The sequence below is a fragment of the Mus pahari genome, chromosome 17 (genome assembly GCF_900095145.1).
Source record: "Mus pahari chromosome 17, PAHARI_EIJ_v1.1, whole genome shotgun sequence".
Lineage (NCBI taxonomy): Eukaryota > Metazoa > Chordata > Mammalia > Rodentia > Muridae > Mus > Mus pahari.
The window spans coordinates 54,689,403-54,711,839 of record NC_034606.1 but is presented as its reverse complement, the minus strand read 5'-3'; the positions used below and the strand labels follow the sequence as shown (position 1 = coordinate 54,711,839).

The 22,437-nt window shown below is 38.7% G+C and overlaps 1 protein-coding gene across 1 annotated transcript in view; it reads left to right on the top strand.

Moving 5' to 3' along the window:
• Syt10 (synaptotagmin 10) overlaps window positions 1–22,025 on the top strand; it is a 61,234-nt gene extending 39,209 nt beyond the window's left edge. Inside the window, exons 4-7 of the mRNA XM_021217041.2 lie at window positions 8,104–8,224; window positions 9,839–10,010; window positions 13,221–13,350; window positions 16,347–22,025. Coding sequence (XP_021072700.1) covers window positions 8,104–8,224; window positions 9,839–10,010; window positions 13,221–13,350; window positions 16,347–16,418 — 495 coding nt within the window. The 3' untranslated portion in view covers window positions 16,419–22,025. The remainder of the gene's footprint in view (window positions 1–8,103; window positions 8,225–9,838; window positions 10,011–13,220; window positions 13,351–16,346) is intronic.
• Window positions 22,026–22,437: the final 412 nt, after the last annotated feature.

Here is a 22,437-nt window from a genome sequence, read left to right as displayed (position 1 = left end):
ATGTACTGATGGTAGTGCTACCCGCTATGAAAATTTCCCTTTGGTGGTGTATTTCAGGGATGTCTCAGAAAGGGGCTATAATGCTGCTGCTCTTCACTTCTGCATGGTCCCTGCCTGCTGTGCGGAACCATCAGCAAACCATGCTACTTTTCTATCCCATTTACCATCATCCCACAGCCTTGAAATCCATTCTAACTCACATTCTTCAGACTTCTGCATGAATGAGTTATCACACTCATTAGTGGTATAAAACATCTTCTCATGAACTAGACATTAGACAAAAGGGGATAAGATATCTCCTCTTCGCCTTATACCTGGATATTGGTCAAACAGTAATTTAGGTGGACCCTGAGGGATGTCAGTATTGCCAAGACTGTCATCTCCTTCAACGAAAGTCACCAATGACTTAACAGACAATGAAGGACAATTTTCTCAGACAAAGGTGAAAGGGGCAATATTTCAGGTGGTAGGGGTGGGGCACATCTGCTAAGGAGGGAGAAATTGCCTCCATAGCAACCATGTCTGTCTCAGATGGAAAAGCCAAGAATCCAGTAGTTGTTCAGACCATGAAGCGGTTGTCTCGGTTGGTCTTCAGAATCCCAAAGAAGGCTCTGATACCAGTGAAGGAAAGAGTTTTCCAGAGAGAATGAAGGCAATCAGCCAAAGAGCAAGAGCTTCCATCTTCCATGTCCCTTATATAGGCTCCCACAAAGGTGTGGCCCAGATTTAAGGTGGATTTTTCTCCCTCAAAAGATCCATATATAAGGTGGGTTTTCCGATTTTGCATAATTCAGTAAAGAAAAACCCCTCACAGGTGTATACAGCTGCTTGACTTTTAGTTAATTCCAGATGTAGTCAAGTTGATATCCAAGAATATCCATCACACTACTTATTCTTTGACAATTTCATCCATATATAAAACATATCTTGATTATATCTTCCCCAAATTACTCCTACCTGCTCCTCCTGAACAACCTCTGCCCCACCCATTCCCTTCCAAATTCATGTATTTATGTACATATATGTGTGTGTGTGTATGTGAGTGTTTCCTCTGTATATTTCCATGTATGTATTTCTTCTGAGTCCAATTAGTGATACCCATATGTGAACAGATGTATGACCATCCTACCAGAGAGCACACTCTGAAGAAAGCTGACTGCCCCTCAGTAGCCATCAGCTGTCATTAATTCTTCAGCTAGAGATATAACCTCATAATCCCCCTCCCCCTTCCCTGTTGGGATATTGACTGGCTTGATCCAGTGCAGGCATCCACAGCAGATTAGATCATGGTATAACTGTCCCACCATGTCCAAGAAGGTACTATTTTGCAGTAATCCTCTCTCTTTTTTCCCCATATTTTCCTTTTATTGAAAATCTATTTTTTCTCACATACTATATCCTAGTTACAGTTTTCTTAAAGACTCTTCACCACCTCTTCCAAGGTGGTCCCAGGGGCTTTGGAGCAAGAAGAATGGTACAGATGTTCTATTTAGGACTGGCCACTCCACACGCATTCTCTGGACTTTGACCGGTTGTGGTTCTCTGTGGTAGTAGTCCCTGTCCACTACAATAAGTTCTGTTCCCCGAAATGCATGCCAACATTTGTTATCATCAAATGAGATAGAATCTTAGACTAGGTTTAGTCTGCATTTCCCCTTATAGATAAGAATTTTGACTGTTTCCTAGCCATTTGTAAATTTTCTTTCAAGAACGTCCTGCTTAGTTCAAATCCCATTTTTCACTTGGGTTGTTTCCTTTGACTTTAGTTTGGTGAATTTCTTGTGTATTCTGGTTGCTAATCCTGCATCTCATATATAACTGGAAAAGATTTTCTCCCATTCCATTCACTCCCCTAACAGTTTCCTATGCTGTAGAGAATCTTTGTAGCTTCATGATGTCCCCTGTGTCGAGTGTTGGTCTTATTTCCCATGTGGCTGGAATCCCGTTTAGAAAAGCATTACCTATATTTACACTGCAGCCAAGGGCGCAGTGAAATCACTGAACTAGACTACTCCACGAGTAGAAGGAAATTTCTATTCAAACTGCCAAAGCCGTCTCTTGGGGGTCAGCAAGAAGAGCGAGCAAAACAGTGGGGAGAGTCTTAACAGTTATAAGAAAGGGGTTGTGTCATGGGGGGGAGGTAAGCACTATAGCTGAAACCACCTGGGAGTTAGCATGGGGCTTTAATCTGCTGAGGCTTATGTGAGTGAACCAGGAGTGAGAGGTCTATTCTGAAGATACTTGGTTGTAGGAGACAGATAAAAGAGGTGATGACTTTTCCTGACCAACAGAACCCCACTTGTCAAGGTTTCTGGGGAGTGCTGGCTGACTCTAGGCGCAGTCCTTCTGTTTACCCAGTGAAAGTGCAGTCTGGGTTGAGCATAGACTGTCATTTCGGACATTGACAGCGGCACTGCCATTTTGGGGTTAGAAAGCTCATGTTACACCTAGCATATATGTTGAACTGTACTCCTGTAACAGTTCTAAGGTATCTGGTCTTATATTAGGATCTTTGACTCATTTACAAAATTGAGTTTTGTGCAGGGCAAGATAATATGATTGTGGTTTCATTCCTCTACATGTTACTAGATTTCTAACACTATTCATGAAGATGCTGTCTGTCCTTGAATGTATATTTTTGGACCCTTTGTTAAAAAAAAATCAGGTAGTCATAATTATTTGTACTTATAGCTGAGTCTTCTCTTCTATTTCATTGTTCTATGAATCTATATTTGTGCTAGGGCCGTGCTGTTTTATTCCTACGGCTCTGTGTACATAAATTAAAATCAGGTATGGTGATATCTCATACAATGGGTATTTTTGCAAATGATTGCTTTAACTATCCTTGGTCTTTTTTTTCCTTCATATATATTTTAAGAAGTGTGTGTGGCATGTGTGTGTGTATGTGTGTGTGTGTGTCTATGTGTGTCTGTCTTCTGTCTGTATGTCTGCCTGTCTGTCTGTCCGACTGTGGATTGTGCCCCTGTGGTTTCTTTGAATCTATATATTGCTTTTGGTAGAACAGTCATCCCCACAGTTTTGATTCTTCCCTTCCGTGAGTAAGGAAGGCCCTTCCATCTCCTCATGTCTTCCCTGATCATCAGCATCTGAAACTTTTCTTACAGAAGTCTTTTGTTTCCCAGGTACTTGATTGTTAACGGCTATCATGAATGGGATTGATTTCCTTCTCAGTATATCCGTCATTAATATGGAGAAGGTCTACTGATTCTATGTGTTCATTTTGTATTCTTTCCTTTTCTGTAGGTGATTTTTAGTTACCAGGGTTTTGGGTTTGTTGTTGTTGTTGTTGTTGTTGTTGATTGGTTTTGGTTTTTGGTTTGTTTTGTGTTTTTTGATAGAGCCCTTGGGGTCTCTTACACATAGCAGCCTGCCATTTTCTTATTTTACCCTTTTATTCCCTCCTTCTGTTTCCTTCTTCTGGATAAAGCTTCAAGCCTTCTATTGAATAAGCATGAAGAGGGTCTGCATCCTTATCTTATATCTCACCTTAGCAGGAATACTTTGAAGTTGTCTCCATGTAGCATGGACATGGTGTTGACTACAGGTTTTTGATACACAGAATTTATTATATGGAAGATACTGAACCATTCACTGCCAAAGTGTACTAATGAACAAGACAGCAGCTCCTATCATATGCTGATCTGTGTTAAATTCTTAATGCTTTATTAAAATTATTTCACTGTTTATAATCCTTATGGCTATTGACCAATTGGTAACAAACTATTCCTCTAATTTAAAGTGTGTGTGTGTGTGTGTGTGTGAGAGAGAGAGAGAGAGAGAGAGAGAGAGAGAGAGAGAGAGAGAGAGAGAGAACTTTGTGTATCTATGTAAAATACAGCAACCACCTATCAGAGAAATCATTTATCTGTCAGCCTGACAGGGACTTAATTTGATTATCTCCAGTTGTCTCTACTTACCTACATATAACATAATTTGTTCTTCGTGGATTAAAAACATTCCCATTGTGCATATTCCCTACATTTTCTTTATGCATTCCTTTGTTGTTAGTCACTTAGGTTAGTTCTGTCTGTTAGCTATTGGGAATAGTGCTAAAGTGCACACTGAAGCACAGTGTCTCTGTGATATGTTGACTTAGAGCGTAGGGTAAATACCCAGGAGTAGTACATCTGGGTCGCTGGTAGATCTATATTTAGCTTTATGTGAAAGCATCATACTGGTTACCATAGTGGCTGGACTAGTTGAGCTCCCCAACAGCATTATGTAAGGGTTCTCATTTCTCTATGTTCTCTACAACACAATCTTGGGTGCTGGTCCTTGCCTTCCACCTTGAGAAAGAGTCCTTTGTTTGTAGCTATGTATAGAATAGCTGACCTGTACATTTCCAGGCTTTATTCTGTCTCCACCTCCTGTCATTGTCAGAACACCAGGGTGACAGTTACACACCATTATACCCAATGGTTCTAGGAATCAAAACGCTGAGTCTTATGCTTATGCAGCAAGTGCTCTATCTGCTGAACTATCTCCTCAGCCTTTCATTTGCATTTCTCTAATGGCTTATAAAGTTGAGTATTGGCCATGTGTAGTTCATCTTTTGGGAGCTGACTGCTTGTTTTATTAGTTTTATTAAATACTGATTGGGTTGTTTGCTTTTTTGCATTATTTGCATATCCTAGATATTAATCCTTCAATTGATATGTAAGTAGCATAGATTTCTTTTCCACCATTCTTATACACTGTCTCAGGCCTCGATTAACTATTTCCTCTGTTTTGCTTAAGGGTTTGAACTTGATTAAGGTCTTGTTTGTCCGATTTTAGCTTGATTTCCCACGTGACTGGGTTTCCATTCAGAAAGTCTTCTCAATGTCAATTTCTTGAAATGGTTCCCCAGTGTTTCCTTCAATAGTTTCTGAGTTTATGGTCTTTGATCTGTTTGGATTTGATCGTATACAGGATAAAGGAAAGGAATTTAGTTTGGTTCTTCTACGTGTGCACATGGTATGTCTCTGCACCATCAGTAAAGAGGATGCCTTCTTTTCCATTGCAGATTGTTGACATCATGTGGCTGTTGCTGTAGGGTTTGATCTGCGTTCTTTGTTCTACTCCTTGATCTCACTCTGTGGATGTGCCAGTACTGTGCTGGTTTTTGTTGACATGGCTTGTGGCATAACTTAAAATCAGAATGATTTTACCTCCTGCATTACTCTTTTTTGCTCCAAATTGCTTTCACTCTCTGGGCTCTGGTGTGTTCCCACAAACCTGCAGCCACCATTATTCTAAATAGGGAAGACCTCCAAGCATTTCCACTGAAAGCAGGACCAAGACAAGGCTCCCACCTTCTCCATTCCTACTCTTGGTGTGCTCAGACGTCTTAGGTCTTAGTGAAAGCTGTAAGACAAGAGAAAGAGATAGAGAGGGGAAAAGAGTTTCAAGTATCCCCATTTGCAGATGTTGTGATTGTGTCCATAAAAGACCCTGAAGACTGTTAAAGCTGATAAACACTTTTGGGAAAGTGGCAGGATACAAAACTAACAGACAAAAGTCAATCCCCTTCCTATGTATCAGTAACAAACAGGCTGAGGAAAAGACCAAGGAAGCACTCCCATTTAAAAGGGAGGGTGGGATGGAATAAGTACAACCAGGAAAGGAAAGACCTTTGCAATGAAACTTTAACACATCAAAGGATAAGACAAAGGATAAGAAAGGATAAGACAAAGAAGATGGGAAGCCCTCCAGAGCTTCTCACGGAATCAACTCCACGAAGGTTGCCGTACTGCTGAACAAAACCCAGAGGCTGACCGTGATGCCAATCAAAATTCTGACTTCATTCTGCAGAGAAAGAAGGATTTAAAAAGAATATCTTGTGTTTCATTTATTGTGTGTGTGGGTGTGAATGCGTGTTTGCCAAAATGTGCTGTGGAAGTCAGATGTCAGACTATACTTTGGGGGATTCTGCGGTCAATGCTTGCCCTCTAGCATGTGGAGCCCTTTTCAAAGACTGAAATCAGGTCATTGGGCTTAGAGGCATCTTTCCAGCCCCAAGAAACAAAAGACTTCTAAGAACTTAGTTCTGTGATCCTGGGTACTGAATTAGGAATGTGTTTTCTCCAAACTAAATCAACTTCAATTTTTTTGTCTTTACAAACTATTTCATCAAATCCTTTAACCAACCGTTAGAGAGAAATCCTTAACGCTCACTGTGTTCATCTGTTTTCACATGCTTGCTCACTAGCTATACAGTAACTGTCATTTATTCATTTTTTCAAAGACTATGGTACCAAAACAATTGAGGATATTGTGTATGGTAGAGAGATTCTTGGATTCCTGTGTCCAATCCTCAGTTCCATAATGTTTTTCAAGTACTGACAGCCATTGATAAACTATGTCTCTCTAGGGCATTGGAAATAAGACAGGACCCTTGTTATCTTGGACATTGTATATGAACAACAGGGAACCAAGTGGGAATTTTAGACAATGAAGCAAGTCCATGCTGTGGTTGTTATGAAAATCTGTGAAGGGGCTGGGAGGGACATGGAAGGGGCATGGGCAGGGCATGGGCAGGGGACAGGCCAGGTGCTGCCTTAGGTGCTGACAGAAAGGTGCATCTTATTGAAGAGTATCTAAACAGCCAGCTCCCACATAAGAAGTCAGGCAGCTGAGAGATGAGGATATAGGTCATTGATTTAAGCATTTGCAAGTTTGAGGACGTGAGTTTAGATCCCCAGAATGTACATAAACGTGGGTGGATGTGGTGGTTCACCAGTAGCTCCAGCCTGGAGAGGCAGACACAGGATTCCCAGAGAAAACTGGCTTCCAAAACTAGCCATATTGTGCTGGTGAGCTCTGGGTTTGATTGAGAGACACTGCCTTAAAGAAAAATAGGGTAGAAGGTCAATAAAGGATGATTCCTAACATCAATCTCTGACCTCTACATGCATGTACACACATGTGCACATGCAATGTGTGTGTGTGTGTGTGTGTGTGTGTGTGTGTGTGTGTGTGTGGAGAGAGAGACAGACAGACAGACAGACAGACAGACAGACAGACAGAGAGGTGCATGTATATATAGAGACAAAGAGAAAGAGACAGAGACAAAAAGATACACAGAAACACACACAGAGAAACAGACAGAAAAAGTAATAAAAGAAAAAAGAAGTCAAGCAATTGAACATGTGAGTTAAGTTTCAACAAGCAGTTCCTTCAAAAGCAGAGGCAAGCATCACTTGAATTGTAGGAAAGAGGCTTCTGTGCTTATAATGGGGCTGAATTGGTACACTGGAGATGAATTAGAGAGGCAGGATTCAGTCAATGTGGGTTTATGTACAGGGATTTTCAGTGTGCTGCTTAATGAAGACACAGAAAACTCACACCAAGAGAATTGTAAATCAAGAATTTTCCAGGCACATCGGGGCTTATAGTCAGTCATCCTATCTCCGGGCCAATGTAAGGAGTTTAAATTATATTGAGTACATAATGATCCCTTAAGTGGTTTTCAGCATGGGATGTGTGTGTGTGTGTGTATGTGTGTGTGTGTGTGTGTGTGTGTGTGTGGTGTATGATTAAAATTTGCTTTTCATTTTATAACTAATCACTTTTATAGGTGAATCTTAATTTGTGGAGTGGAGATGAGTTTTAGAGGCCATTCGATCCTGGTGGGAGATAGTGGCTTGACCAGTCACAGCACAGTAGATTCCAAGCGTCAGTAATATATGGCATATTTTGTCATTAGTGTAGAGAAGATTTGCTCTGGCGTGGTTGGATGAAGAGGGGAGAGGAAATGAAGAATAATTCCCTACTAGGTGCCTACTAGTTTTGACCTCAGCCTCTGAATAAGCTGTGCTGTCCTTTGTTCAATGTGATAAACAAGATGAAGGTGGTCGGTGGGTGGCACCAGCAGTCTGGTCCTCTCTGCCAAGTTACAGATCGTAAGTGAGCAACTGGGATAGACGCTTCTTACAAACTCCATTCATAAAACCTTCATTACCTGTTGTCTTAATCCCTGATGAAATTATTTAAAATTTTCCAATACTCTATTAATGCAAATGTTTTCACTGATCTTCCCTCTCATTTTTCTTTCAACTGTTTGGTGTTTGAAATTACTAACATTATCAATTTCCTTTCTAGGAAAGCATAGACCTGGGGGAAATCATGTTCTCCCTTTGCTATTTGCCAACTGCTGGTCGTATGACCTTGACAGTGATCAAGTGCAGAAATCTGAAGGCAATGGACATCACTGGGTCATCAGGTGTGTGCACAGCAGTCAATAATAGCATATCCCTGTGCAAATAATTTCACACATATAAACTTGTATGGCGTTTAATAATTTCTCTGCTGTAGGATAACATAAAAGCTGAAGGGGGAATTACAAATTAAAATGTTATAAATCACCTTTTAGATAACATTCAAATAATGAAATCTTTGAAAACTATTAATAGATTGACTTCGAACTTTAGTTTTGCCTTGTCTTTTCTTCCTTCCTTCTTTCTTCCTTTCCTTCATTCCTTCCTTCTTTCCTTCCTTCCTTCCTTCCTTCCTTCCTTCCCTCTTCCTTTCTTTCCTTCCTTCCTGATCTAATCTATCTAGAAATCCCTGATTCACTTTGTTCCCCCAAGTTTTCAGCTAGTCTATTTGCAAAGGGAGATCCTTAGACTTTCAGTTTTGAATTAAGACCATACAAAGATACATTTAAATTGAATATATTTAGCTTTCTGCAGAGGAGCAGATGAAATGTAAGTTCGCCATTGTGCTTGCATTCTCAATGCCTTCCCAGTAAACTCTGGGAATGTCTAAAGGCACTACAAGAAATAAACAAAAGCGATCTGTCAAGAAACTCTTGAGGGAAATTTCTCTTGGGGGAAATTTTGGCAAAGGAGTGAAACACAGCGCTTCCTTCTCTCTTCCTCTTATGGTTTTGAACATAAACTTTTGTTGCAGTGTTTGCCTCGAGAATTATAAAGAGACACAAACCAGCAGGTGGCAAAGGAAAGGACCAGTTATTGTGTATGCTTTTTATGTGTATTCTGTTCACATCTCAAATGGGGACTTTATCCTCAAATTAAATTTTATACACTATAGAATGAAAAGAAGAGGTAGGAGAAAATTTACATTTATCTTAGAGAAACACTGTGGGTCAATATACGTTGTTGAATGTCAACAAGGCGCCCAGCATGTTATTGTTTATTCTGGTCTTTTATTGTGTGTTTTGAACCAAGCAGAGCAGTGTCAGAGTTATTTTGAAATGTGAAGTTATTCCTCGGTTATATGAAAGCTTTTCCTCACAAGCGTCTGTGTTTGAAGAGTATTGTCTAATTCTACCTCACAGCAGGCATATGCCTCAGCAAAGGAGCCAGTGAACTTGTGAGAAGCAAAGAATGCCATCAGAGCTGTGATAGGGGAGTGAAGGGGAACTAGCCCTCACTCTCTTGTTAGGAGGCTGCGGCTCACTTAAAAAAAAAAAAAAAAAAAAAAAAAGCTCTTGCTTACAATGCTCTTTCAGGTGTTAAAAAAGAATTTCTGAGGTTAGGTATTGACATTGTCCCCTTGCATGCACCAGTATGTATATAACCCTAATAACAAAATACCTTTTGTTCCTCAAAATATAGAGGCACATTTTTTCTAGAGTTTAAAATGCTCCAAAAAACATGCTCGAAAATTAAAATCTGAGTCTAAAGACTCATGGCTATAGAAATAGACAAAGTAAGGTCAAGAGTCTGTAACCCCCAAAGTAAGTTATTTAATTTTAAAACTATTAATACTAAAGAGCTCACGTACACTTTCTTATTTGGTAAAAATGAAATACAGTGTTTTATGCATTACCACGGATGCTTTCATTTTAATAAAATGACCTTCCTTCTCATAGATCCTTATGTCAAAGTGTCTCTGATGTGTGAGGGCCGAAGACTTAAAAAACGGAAAACAACGACAAAGAAAAATACTCTCAATCCCGTGTACAACGAAGCCATTATCTTCGATATCCCTCCAGAGAATGTGGACCAGGTCAGCCTGTGCATTGCAGTCATGGATTATGACAGGTGGGTGGAGGCTGCTTGTCCGTGATGCAGATCTTCAAATAGTCACAGCTAGGTCACATCTGGGTCCAGGTTACTCACTGTGACACCAGATGTAACTTAAACAACAAGGATACAATTCATCAGACCCTACAGTTCTAGTTCCAGTCTGGTTTCATCTCCAAAGCGGCCTTTCTTAACATTCGCATGAGGCTGAAGCAAGAGTGAGTCTGGAAGAGGCGTGAAAGTTCATGACACACAGAAGAACTATTCAGAAATCTTTCCTCAGAACAACAAATAGAGCAATTCAGAGTTGGCTTTACTAGAGGGGGTACCACACAAGGGCAGTGGTGCTCTAGAAGGAACCAGCATCAAGGGCCAGTGCAGCAGGTCTATGGGATTCACTTTCTGCACTGGTAAACTGTTAACATCCTGTGGAACTGGGGTGGTGATGGGAGGGAAGATACATAGCAGCCTGGGAGGCTGTGACGTTGCTCATTGCCTTTGTTGATAACTCTACCACTCAGTTAGGACATGAGTATAAAATGCCTAAGAGAGTATTCATTGAACACTATGGGGAATGGTGGCAGTGTGCCATTCAGTGTCTCCAACACAGCCCCCAAAAATTAATTAAGTAACTAATCAATTAAATGGGTTTATATTAAAGGAAAAGCACCTGTCATGACTTTCCAAGGGTATCAAAAAGAATCTTGAATTATCCCACATTTCAAACCTTAAAACTATTGTAAATATCTTCACGAACAACTCTACTTTGCTTTAGCAACTACTCCTATTGATTTCTCAAAGCACTGAGGTTGGGTAAAGACAGCTGAGCATGTCATCAAGCCATTGTTAAGGAAACAGATCCTAATGTCGCATAAATCAGGATTATAAACATCATTTCTATGAATCCTGCTGGGAAACATCACATTGAGAAAATTTTTCATAGAAGAAGAGCTAGAAAACATACAATCACACCCATCTCTTTGATGCCCATCAAATCTTTTTGATACCTATCTATCAAGGTGACTCTGTAGACAGTCTTTCAAAGTCTTTCAAATTGCATTGCTTTTCAAGAAACAAAATTATCAAGGAAGTTGTGGTGTAGAGACCTATAATCTTTGCGGTCAGAAATCACAGGCAGGAGGCCCGTTCTCAGCTACATGATGAGTCTGAGGGCAGCCTCAGTTACATAAGATATCATCTCCAAAAGAGTAAAGGGAAGGAAATCTAGCTTGTCCAGGCTTTACTGAGAGACCAGCTTCTGCTAGTGACTCTTAGGAACACTTCTAGGTATCCAGTGTTTTGTTTGTGTGTTTGTTTTTGTTTTGGGTTTTGGTGTTTGTTTTTTTATGAGATAAGATGATAGAATCAGAGTCATGGGCTTGGGATTAATTGTATCATTAAACTCAAAGTACTTGGAAAACAGTCTTTACATAGTGGGCTCTCAAAAACATTAGTTGCCCGAGTCCCAGTGGCTATATCTACAAAACATTTCCACACCTAAGGCTTGGGGAACATTGCTAGAGAGATGGGTAGAAAGATTGGAAGAGCCAGAGGGTCAAGGAGTTTGCTGTGAGGTTGGGTCTCCTAGTACTGTCAGAAGCTATACCCATAAAAGATCACCAAACGTGACGGCCTAAATGTGAGCTGATCAAGGACTACACCAACTGACACACCAAAGCGGATAGAGAAAAACCCACCAGGCCCCAAGCTTACACAATGAACTGTAGGCAACTGAGGAAAACTGGGAGAGAAAGCTGGTCTTGCTCAGACAAAAGCATGCCAATAGGTTGTTCAGTGCCGGACAGCCAGCCCTAGAAACATATATACAAGTAACATTACACAGACTGAGCAACTTTTATTTAGGAAAATGTGTCTAAACATGTACATATATGCATACAGTAGCATTTAACTACAGGAGCCATGAATGTTAAGGAAAGTGGGGAGCAGTATTTGAGGGGATTTGGAGGGAGAAAGGGAAATATGGTATAATTATATTTTAATATCAAAAATAAAAGAGTTAAAATAAATATCAGCTATCATTGCTATTGATTGCAGTGAAAACAGGGTATAAATAGAACATAGTAATGTCAAACAGCATGCTTTGTTATGCAGTGATAAATCACAGTGGGGGTACTAAACATAACCCTAGCCTACTTAATTATATTGCCACCAGTAGCAAATTTACTCTTATAATTTAGAGTCGGTAAAATAGAGACTTTTATGAAAAAAAAAAAAAAAAAAAAAACAGTGAGCACTGTCCTGACATACAGACTAAGCACCATTACAGAGCAAGCCTTGTGAAAAGAGTGGGGTTTTCTTTGCAGTATGGGGGTTTAATGGGGCTCCCTCCCAGAAAGCAGCATTGTAAAAGGGGGGATGGGTCTGCTGGTGCTCCAATGCACGTGATCTCATTGTCAACGTGGCAGAGAGCTGAAAGGTTTGAGAGTGTTTTATACACATTTATACGATATACTTTGTATGTTGGTGCTCTTTAGTAAATTATCTTTGCAATTTTTGTTGTTGTTGGCTGATTGGCTGGCTGGCTGGCTGGTTGGTGGTTAGTTGATTGGCTGGCTGGCTGGCTGGTTGGTTGGTTAGTTGATTGGCCGGTTGGTTGGTTGGTTGGTTGGTTGGTAGTTTGTTTAGACACAAGTTCCCATGTACTCCAGGTTGACCTCAGAACTTTCTCTGTAGCTGATGATGAACTTGAAATTCTGAGTCTTCTAGCTCTACCTCTCAGCCATGCCCTACACCTGCCCTAATTAATCTTTATTTATGAATTTCTATTTAATCAAAAGGGGTATACAACAATCTCTTCTCTGTAGGGAGTGTCTCAACATATTCCATACAAAATGGAAACCAAAATCAGTAGTGAGTCTCATAAATACGTTCCTTCCTACATATACAGATTGCCATGAAGCCTACTTTATGAATTGTGCACAAGAAGAGGCTAACAAAAACACATAAATTAGAACAATTATAGCAATATACTATATGTATAAACCACTGCATAATATTGGTGGATTATTTGTTTCTAGAACTTTGTGTTTGATATCTTCTGACAGTGATTGACCACGGATCACTAAAAAGCACAAAAAGTGAAATCTGGGTCTGGAGACTACCATAACCTATGGCTTTGATGATGAGTTTAAAATTCTACTGAAATGTGCAGCATTCCACTGACTTTTGAATTGTGACAATAAAAATATGTCATTCCTCAAATCCTAGGGTGGGACACAATGAGGTCATAGGCGTGTGTCGAACTGGACTAGACGCTGAGGGTCTTGGGAGAGACCATTGGAACGAGATGCTGGCCTATCATCGAAAGCCAATCACACACTGGCACCCCTTGCTGGAGGTAAGGATGCTGGTGCCACCTCTGCCCTCAGTTACTGCTGATGTTTAAACATTTTTTAATCTGCTAACTTTCATTTGACATTTCATTTGTTCACCTGTTTGACTAAACATGCTATTGCTTTTGTCTTAGAGTCTCTGACATTGTCTAGTCAAAGTTCTGTGTGACTTGAGAGATTTAAAAAAAGAAGAAGAAAAAAAAAAAAACCTTTAGATACCTGGGGCTCCTTGTTCAGTAAGCCCAAGAAAGGAGTGTGTCTTTTCCTTTGCATAGCTGTAGGCTTTTGTCAGTGGCCAGGAGCCATGTCTTAAGTTCATTACTCAGTAGGAACTGCACTCTGGCACTGATTCATTATGAAAAGAGCCCCTTTCCCTAAAGCCCCTTTTCATTTATAAATCCTTAATTAAGTGCTGACATCTGATACCTCTGGGTACATCCCAGATGCAAATCTGGTCAGAAAGAGCATACAGAGTTTTAAAATATCAAGACACCAACTTAGCTGTGGTCAAAGCCTGGCCAGGCTATGTGGCTTTAATTAGAAAGCCTGGTGAATGGTTGACCTTCTCTGAGTTTCTATTGCACCGCTGCAGTAGGAGCAACTTACAATGAGGACACGGAACACTATGCCACACAGGCTGACCCAATACCAGGTCTTGACATCTGTGTCCCTGCCTCATTATGTTAGGAAAGAGGATTGCCTGGTTTTTTTGGTCAAAGTTGGTCTACTGGAAGTACAAAATATTGCTTTGCTTAACACCTTTCTCTCCCACAAAATCAGTTGGTAGAACCTCCTCAAGAGCCATGGCAAGAGACATAATGGGTGTCCACAGGATAGAAAAGACCTTGTGAAGTTTCATAAAATGAATACAATAGCCACAAAATAAATTAATAAAAATGTAACCTTTTAAGGAGTAAGTTGCTGCTTTGTGCATTAAGCTTTGGTTTTCAAACAGAAAAGACTGCACTGTAACTGACTAAATGTATCAGTAGGACAAGGTTTCAGCCTCAACTTAATTACCAGAATGAGACTCTGGCTATGTTAGTCAAGACATTTTGTGGGAATGGGGCAAACATTTCACGTTCAGGCAATAGAATTAAACTGCTATCCTAGATTCCTGTGGTGGGGATCATCTCCTGTGCACTGTGTAAAAGCACTCACCTGTCAATAAAGAGCTGAATAGCCAATAGTAAAACAGGGAAGAATAGATAGGACTTCCCAGGACGGAGAAAGGAACTCTGGGAAAGAGAAGGTTTGGGGGATTTGCCACCAAAACATTGAGGAAGTTGATGTATGAAACTGTCGAGAGGTAACCAGCTATGTGGCACACATAGAATAGTATAAATGGGTTAGTTAAGTTATGACATAGTGATCTAGGAACACACCTACCTTAAGGCCTAGGCATTAATTTATAATAATAATAACAATAATAATAGTAATCCTTTGTACCATTCAGAAAATGGAGTGGACATAGAAAAGCACAGTTACACCTCATCTATACATAAATGTCACAAAACTTTTCTTGACTTCATAATTAATGTAAGTCATAAGACAGACACATACATAGACAACACAAGATGAAGACACTTTTACAGACATACACATACACATAGACATACATGCACACACAGACATATACATACATAGACACAGAAATACATACATACATACATACATACATACATACATACATACATAGACACACATAGACATACATACACAGAGACATATACACAAAGACATATACACACAGAAATACACATCCAAAGACACACAGATACATACACAGACACATATACATACACAGACACATATACACACAGACATGTACATTATTTTAGTTACTTTTCTATTACTGTAAAGAGACACCATGATCAAAGCAACTTATAAAAAAAAGCATTTAATTAGGGCTTGCACACAGGTTCAGCTGGTTGGTCCATGCTCATCATTGTAGGAAGCATACAGTCAGGCAAGGTGCTTCATTAATCGATCGATAGATAGATAGATAGATAGATAGATAGATAGATAGATAGATAGATAGATACATAGATAGATAGATACATAGATAGACAGACAGATATAGATATTCCATTAACTAAACTCTTAAAAATGCAGATATGCAAAGATCACGAGAATTCTCCAGGTCACTTGAGGTTCCCACGTGACAAGCTAGCCTTTTCATGAAACCCCCAAATGAAAATCCCTTCCTGTCTTAAAGCAAAGGGAATATGGCCTTGAATTTATTACAATTTGTTGCTATAATAAGATATCAAAATCAAACTTGGCCTTTGGAAGAAAGAGCTTCTTTGGCTTAAGGTTCCAGAGGAATATCCTCTGAATATAATATAGTGGAGAAGATATATAACATATAGTATAGGATATCTAATATAATATAGGATATAATATATAACATATATTGTGTCCTCTGGATATAATATAGAGGAGAAGCATGGTGTCTTGAAGCTAGAGCCAGAAGCAGAGAGAGTGTATTTTCACCCACACACAGGAAACAGAACAAGCTTGAAGAAAGGCACAGAGTATAAACTTTCAAATCCCACCCAACAAGGTCCTACGTACCAAAAGTCCCATAGCCTTTCCAAATAGTCCTTAGATATGTGAGTCTATGAGGGACATTTCTCATTCCAACTATCATACATCTCTTAGGTCTACATGTTCTTGTTATGCTTATGGTAATAGTATAGGAAAAAAACTAAATATCTCCCATAAAGTGTGAGACACTTCTAAAGCCATTAAAGTTGCTGAATGACATTATTCTATATACCTTTTATATCCAAGTACTGTGTGTTACAAGAAATATTTGTGTTTTCTCTCTGCCTTGGAAGGTAAGTTCTGATGATGAACATGGAGGTTATATAGATCTTCTCTTCAAACATTTGCAAACTGTGTGTGACTATCCACTGTTAACAGAGAGATACAATTGCCATTATGTGGGGGTTTTCTTCTTTATTGGATCATATATTGTGAAATTCCTGTCTTTCAGTTACCTGGCCGGGCCACCAGCTTTGATAGTCAAGGGTCCTGTTCTTCTCCCAGGCCACCATCCACACCATAAAAGCCTCCAAATAAGACCATATCACAGAAAGACCTAGAACCACGTGCTCATTGAATCAGAAACATACACACAGAAAACACATGTGCGCACAGAACATTTGACTTCTTCATTTAAAATATACCCATGATAATTAATAACTTGATGCATAATTTCTCTTGGCTTATTTGGCTTCAACTTTAAGCATATTAATACATTTTACTTGAGTACTAATGGTTCTTAGTTACATACAGTGTTTTATTTTCGTGTCTTCTCTCTACTAGCACAGTGTTTTAATATGTTGTAATTCTACGCCTAAGCAAGTAAGTTATTTGAGAAGAGAACCCACATATATGTAAAAATTAAATATAGTTTATAACTGTGTTATGTGAAATAGTAAAACACGTCATTTCCAACTGTATACACAGTTCTATCTGAACTTTTAATGTGCATACCTAAACTCAACAGAATCAACTCCTTCGAACCCTAACTAATGTCTTGTGTTTGATAATAGTTTTCTTCCATGATCAGCACTTTTGTCGTTGAGGTTGTCTCTCGAGCTTCTGTTCTGGGGACACTCAGCTAAGCTGCCAAATGAAGAGTCATTTTGAATACAAATGTGCGAAGCGATGCTGAGTGCCTGGTAAATGGCGCTACCAGCTTACGGATGTCTTACTGTTGCGTTAGTCAGACACCTGTGGTACTGCTGACGGATAGTTTTAAAACTCCTAGCAATCTTCACCTCAGGCATAGCCTGAGGTGTTCTTAAGTGGCTGCAGTCCTGAGTTTGTCTTTCAAGGTTACCCAATACCGTGCGGGGTGTGCTTGTTCTGTAACTCGGAGCTGTTGTGTGGCCCCTACGCTTTTGATGGATCACACTTCATAGACACCAAAGGTCCAGCAAAGCTCTCTGTGCCCACCGTCCTTTAGATAGACAGTGTTGACTCCACCCACTCAGGAGCTCAGTGTTAGAGTTAGACAGTGTTGACTCNTCCCACTCAGGAGCTCAGTGTTAGAGTTAGACAGTGTTGACTCCTCCCACTCAGGAGCTCAGTGTTAGAGTTAGACAGTCTTTCAAGGACGAAATATAGATGCATGCTATAAACAGTACAACTTTCACGCTTAATAAAAATAAATACATTTCAAAGGTCCAGACAGTCAGCTCTTTAATGAAAGGAAGAATTAATGATCAGATCATTAGAGGTAAGATAAATATATATCTATATATAGACATATATATATGCAAATGCTTTTTCTTTTTACAAGATAGAACTTTCTTTGAAATCAGGTCAGCTTTTTTCAGTCTCATTTTAAGACCCTATTGGAAGAAGCCTAAATGGAATCACAATAACCTTGCTTATGAGGTATGCATATTTAAAGCTCATTCCATAATAAGGTTTCTAAAAGGAAAGAAAATTTATATTTGAATTTTTTAAGCAAGTTCATTGGGATGAGAAAGTTTTATCACGAATTATGAATTTTTATATTGGTAAAATCCCTTATTTCAAATATTAGGAAATGTATTTTTAAAGTCTTGAAATTTCTCTCATAAAGATTCAATATCTGTTAACCAGGATGCAAGTATGTCTTATATTAATATGTATAGAGTATAAACTCAGTTCTGCCTAAAGCTTTGGAGAAATGCTTATGTCCAGTTAATGAAAACATACTACTAAACTTTCTCTCATTAAAAATAAGAGAAACGCATCTGAAAACACTTGACTATCCTGTCAAACCAAACCAAACAAACAAAATAACCCTACTCATTACAGAATGACTCAAGATGACAACCTATTTTGAAGTCTTTGTTTTACCGTGAAATGCAAACCACCAATTGGAGAGGAAAAACCTCTTTGTCTTAGTGTGATAACATTTTGGGAGAGGTTTTATTAGTAGATGTGGATGTGACATTTCTCAAGTCCATAAAGTTTGCATTTTCACTCTGATATCTTACAGATTTACAAAATCGCAGCCAATTTCTAAGAACAAGCTAAACCTACTTAAGAACAAAAGGAAACTGACAGGTAGCCAGGATATTTTAAATATGAGGCAAGTAGATTAAAAATAAGACTGGGGAGGGTGAAACACAAAGTTACATGAGAATTAAGTCAGAGCGTCAAAGCATTTACTACGCTATGAAAGAGATTAAAGAGAATAAATCCACAACTGTCTTTCAGTTAGTGTGTGAGAGACGTTTCCTCAGTGATGCACAAGTGCATTAGAACAACAGTTCATTCAGAGAAAATACAACCCTTACAGGGCTTACGCAGCTCACTCTTACCTTACCCAGCCTCGCACAGAAACGTCTCTCTGCTCCTGAGCTACTGTTAGTTTCTCAGTATTTAAAATAGGATTCAATGTTCCAGATGCGCCACCCCACACCCACTAACTTGTGGAAGGGCATGTGCACCATGCAGGTCAGGCGCAGCATTTAGTTATTCGCTAAACTCCCGATTTCAGGGATTCATTCAGGGACTTACCACTATATGCATCTAGGAAAAAGACTCAGTGTTGCCTTGTGGGCGGGGCAGCACTGTTGCTAAGGACTGCTATGACAGACACCAGTATGTGTCCAGTGCACAATCTTTTCACAAAAACAGAAGCTGATTGGTTTGGGGGTCTTGGTATTTTTTTTCTTCACTGGTGTGAAGATTCGACTTTAGTCCAAAGGTTCAAGCATGATCACTAGCTTCCTAATACCCCTTTCTCAACAGTTCCTGTTTCCTTTCTCAGGCCACTCCGTGTTGCCGGCACTTCACCCTATTCAGACACACTCAGTTCTGTCGCAAATGTTAGGACAAATGCCAGGGAAGTAGTGGCAGGAAGTGGAGCCAATCGCGTACCTACATGGAGTTCCGTGGGGTGTGCACACACACTAGTTACTGCAGGGAGCTCACAAATGACCAATACTGACTCAGGGTTTATATTAGAGCAAATGTATTTGAGCTACTAGGTTGTGATGTTTAATTGATATTCACAACTGCGCTCACTCTCCTGGTGTGTTTATTCTTGTAAAAGTTTCCAGGATCCATAAAGAACTAGCAGTCTCTTGAAGCATTCACTTAATAGTTACTTCAGAAGTTAAGAAAAAAAAAAGAGTCATAATTCCATTCCTGTGTCAATTCTACTATCTATAAAACAAAATATAATTTATTCCAGAATGAGATGTCCAAGCAGCCAGGAATTGCTACAATAAAGGAACATAAAAATATAACACTGAACATAAATCAATTTCTTTCTACCTCTTCAAAAAAAGACTACTTGATATTATTCAGCAGAATTTCTCTGATTTTTGTCATAATAGCTGTGATATTACCAGTCCGTTTATTTGCAAATAGCTAGAAAACTGAGTTGGTATGGCCTTGAGAAACCATTGGGTCTCTTTGTTAAATGTAAAGAAAATGAGTCACAACTTGGTTTTATAGCAATTACAATTGTACTAAGCTGACCTGGTTGGTTTCTGGGCTTATAATTTTTAGATTAAGGGAATACTACTGTCAACAAGTAGAATTTTAAAAGCCTAAGATAATTTAAGTAACCATGTAATTAGTGAAAGAGATAATAAAGACAATATGGAGATGTAGAAAAAAAGAAATTCCTTCATATATTAACTCTTAGTGGACAGTAAATTCTCAAATATTGTTTCAAGGTTAATTATCACTCAGTGACATAGCTCAGGATATGATTTATATGAATCTGCTGTGAGGACCTAATATTTAGGACAAAATGAGTTTAATATTTTACATGAGATAAAGAGCCAATTAAATAAAATGCTGTTTCCAGAATGTTATCGCCTGGGTATTCTCTTAGCTAAGAAGTTTTTCGTTAAAATATCAATATTTATTCAATAATCTGTCAGTTAAGATTAAGGTAACTACTTAACTTCTACCATTAACAGTTAACCAAAACCATATATATTTGAACAGTGGCATTACATATTTGATCAAAAAATGCATTTTCATCGTGGTTAAATCATTATTTTCTTTTCATCATGTCTATCATGTAACTAAATTCAAGTTTGATTGGGTAGCATGATAGTGTTACGCTACAGAAAATCACTCAGTTAAGGACCAAGGTAAGCCTTAATGATTTCCTTAAAACATTTGAATACTAAAAATAGTAACTGAAAAAAATAAGTAAAAGATGTTTAAGAGAAATGATATTATTTTGTATGACTGAGATAATTAAATATACTCCTCCCGGGAGAACTATTTCTATAAATCCTATTTTTACCTCTATTGTGACAAGAGATATGAGTTGCTCTTGATAAATTTATATGGAAATGTTTTCATCTCAATTCTATGATAATTTTTGATGTAGACTGTGAGACCCTTTCCAAGTAGTGAGACTGTGTCTGGCTTTATCAGAGGGTAAAAGTAAGCCGTTGTCTTCTGACATCTTTTTGAGTTGCATCTACTGTGTAGAGAATTCCCTACTTGCTGAACGATTGAGTTTAAGTCATTCAACCTCATGAGGTTTTTGTTTCCTGAAAATAATTTATTGAGCAGTGATGCAATTTACAGATGAGTTGAAATTCATTAAGGTTAAATTAGTTTCAATGTTGCAAAGTTAACATGTGAGATGGTTAGATTTCCTGAGGCTTTTTCCAAATAGCTTCTTGTGCACTTCATCTGAATACTGAGAAAGGAAATATATTTCCATGATTTGCTGAAAATTTTGTGCACCTCAAATAACTCTTATCCCCAAGATTATGTAAAACAACAAAATACTATATTCTGTAGAAATATTCATATAAAACATTTCATAGGTAGCTTTCATCAAGATTGGGTGTTTTTCTTGTAAAGTCCTTTAAGCTTTGCATGTAAAGAACGCAGTAGTATCAATGTGCAGTGTTCACTGCATAAAGGAGAAGGAGGTAAAACTCCAGTATGTAAAATATTTGCGTTTATAGCTTCTTCCTTAAACAAAGAAGTACAACACCCAGGTTGTCAACATTAGCTGTTATTGACCCAACAGAGCAATGACTTGGGTTCACATTCGAACATGGAGAAATGACAGAACACTGTGAATTCAGAATCAAGATAAGGCAACGAGAAAAGAACTGCCTCCCGTGATAAATGTGATGTTCCCTCTAACTCCTTTACAAGTAGATAGTCACCATGTATACTGGTAGAAACTGCTAATGTTCTTCTCGCAGAGCCTCAGGCAATTTAAATCCATCATAGCTCATCTTTTGGGAGTATCTCTAAGTCATTGTTCTCAATGTAACCCTTTAAGTGAAGTGTGTGATTTAATACTTAGCCATTGTTTAAATCAGTGTCATTGACTTCTACATTATAGAACAGAAACTGAAATCTTGAAATTTGTGTTTCTGACTTTCGTACGGTGACCAGTCATTTGTGAACTTTAGTATCTTATAATCATATTACTTAGAACAGCTGTTTCTGCAAACCCTCTGAAAGATGGTTGCACATTGTGTTTTAGCATTTTTACTCTGTCTTCTTTAGAGTGTATAAACATATTTGTCAGGATCAGATGAATTATGTAACAATGAAACCTCAAAGCTGTTATGAAGGGTAGGTCATAAATCCTTTTGTAAAAGAAATGGAAAAGCACTTGAAATATAATTTTACTGTTTCATATGTATTTTAAAAAAGAAATAAAGTAATTATAAATAATTTTACCTGTTACTTTTCTTAAAACTCCCTTTTCCTGATTTAATTTTGCAAGATAAATATGAAGCACTTCTTGAATATAAATTAAACGTAGTTTTCCAGCTGCCTTTAATACTCACTGAAGTGGGACTGAAAAAACCCAACACTCTTCTGCACCATCATAGGGGGCTCTGTAACAAAGTGAACCCTACTGAGAGAAGAACGTAACAAGTGCTGATCCCAGGGCTGGAGTGTAGCTTGGTCACAGAGCACTTGTCTAGAGAAAGCTTGAAGCCCTGGGCTTCAACCCCAGCAACACAACGAAGGAAACTGTAGCCTGGTATGAAACCCTTCAGGTGTGAACATCCAGAGACACAGAAAAGCTCTGTGAAAGTGGTTAGCGCTGATGGGTGGACAGCTGTAGAAAC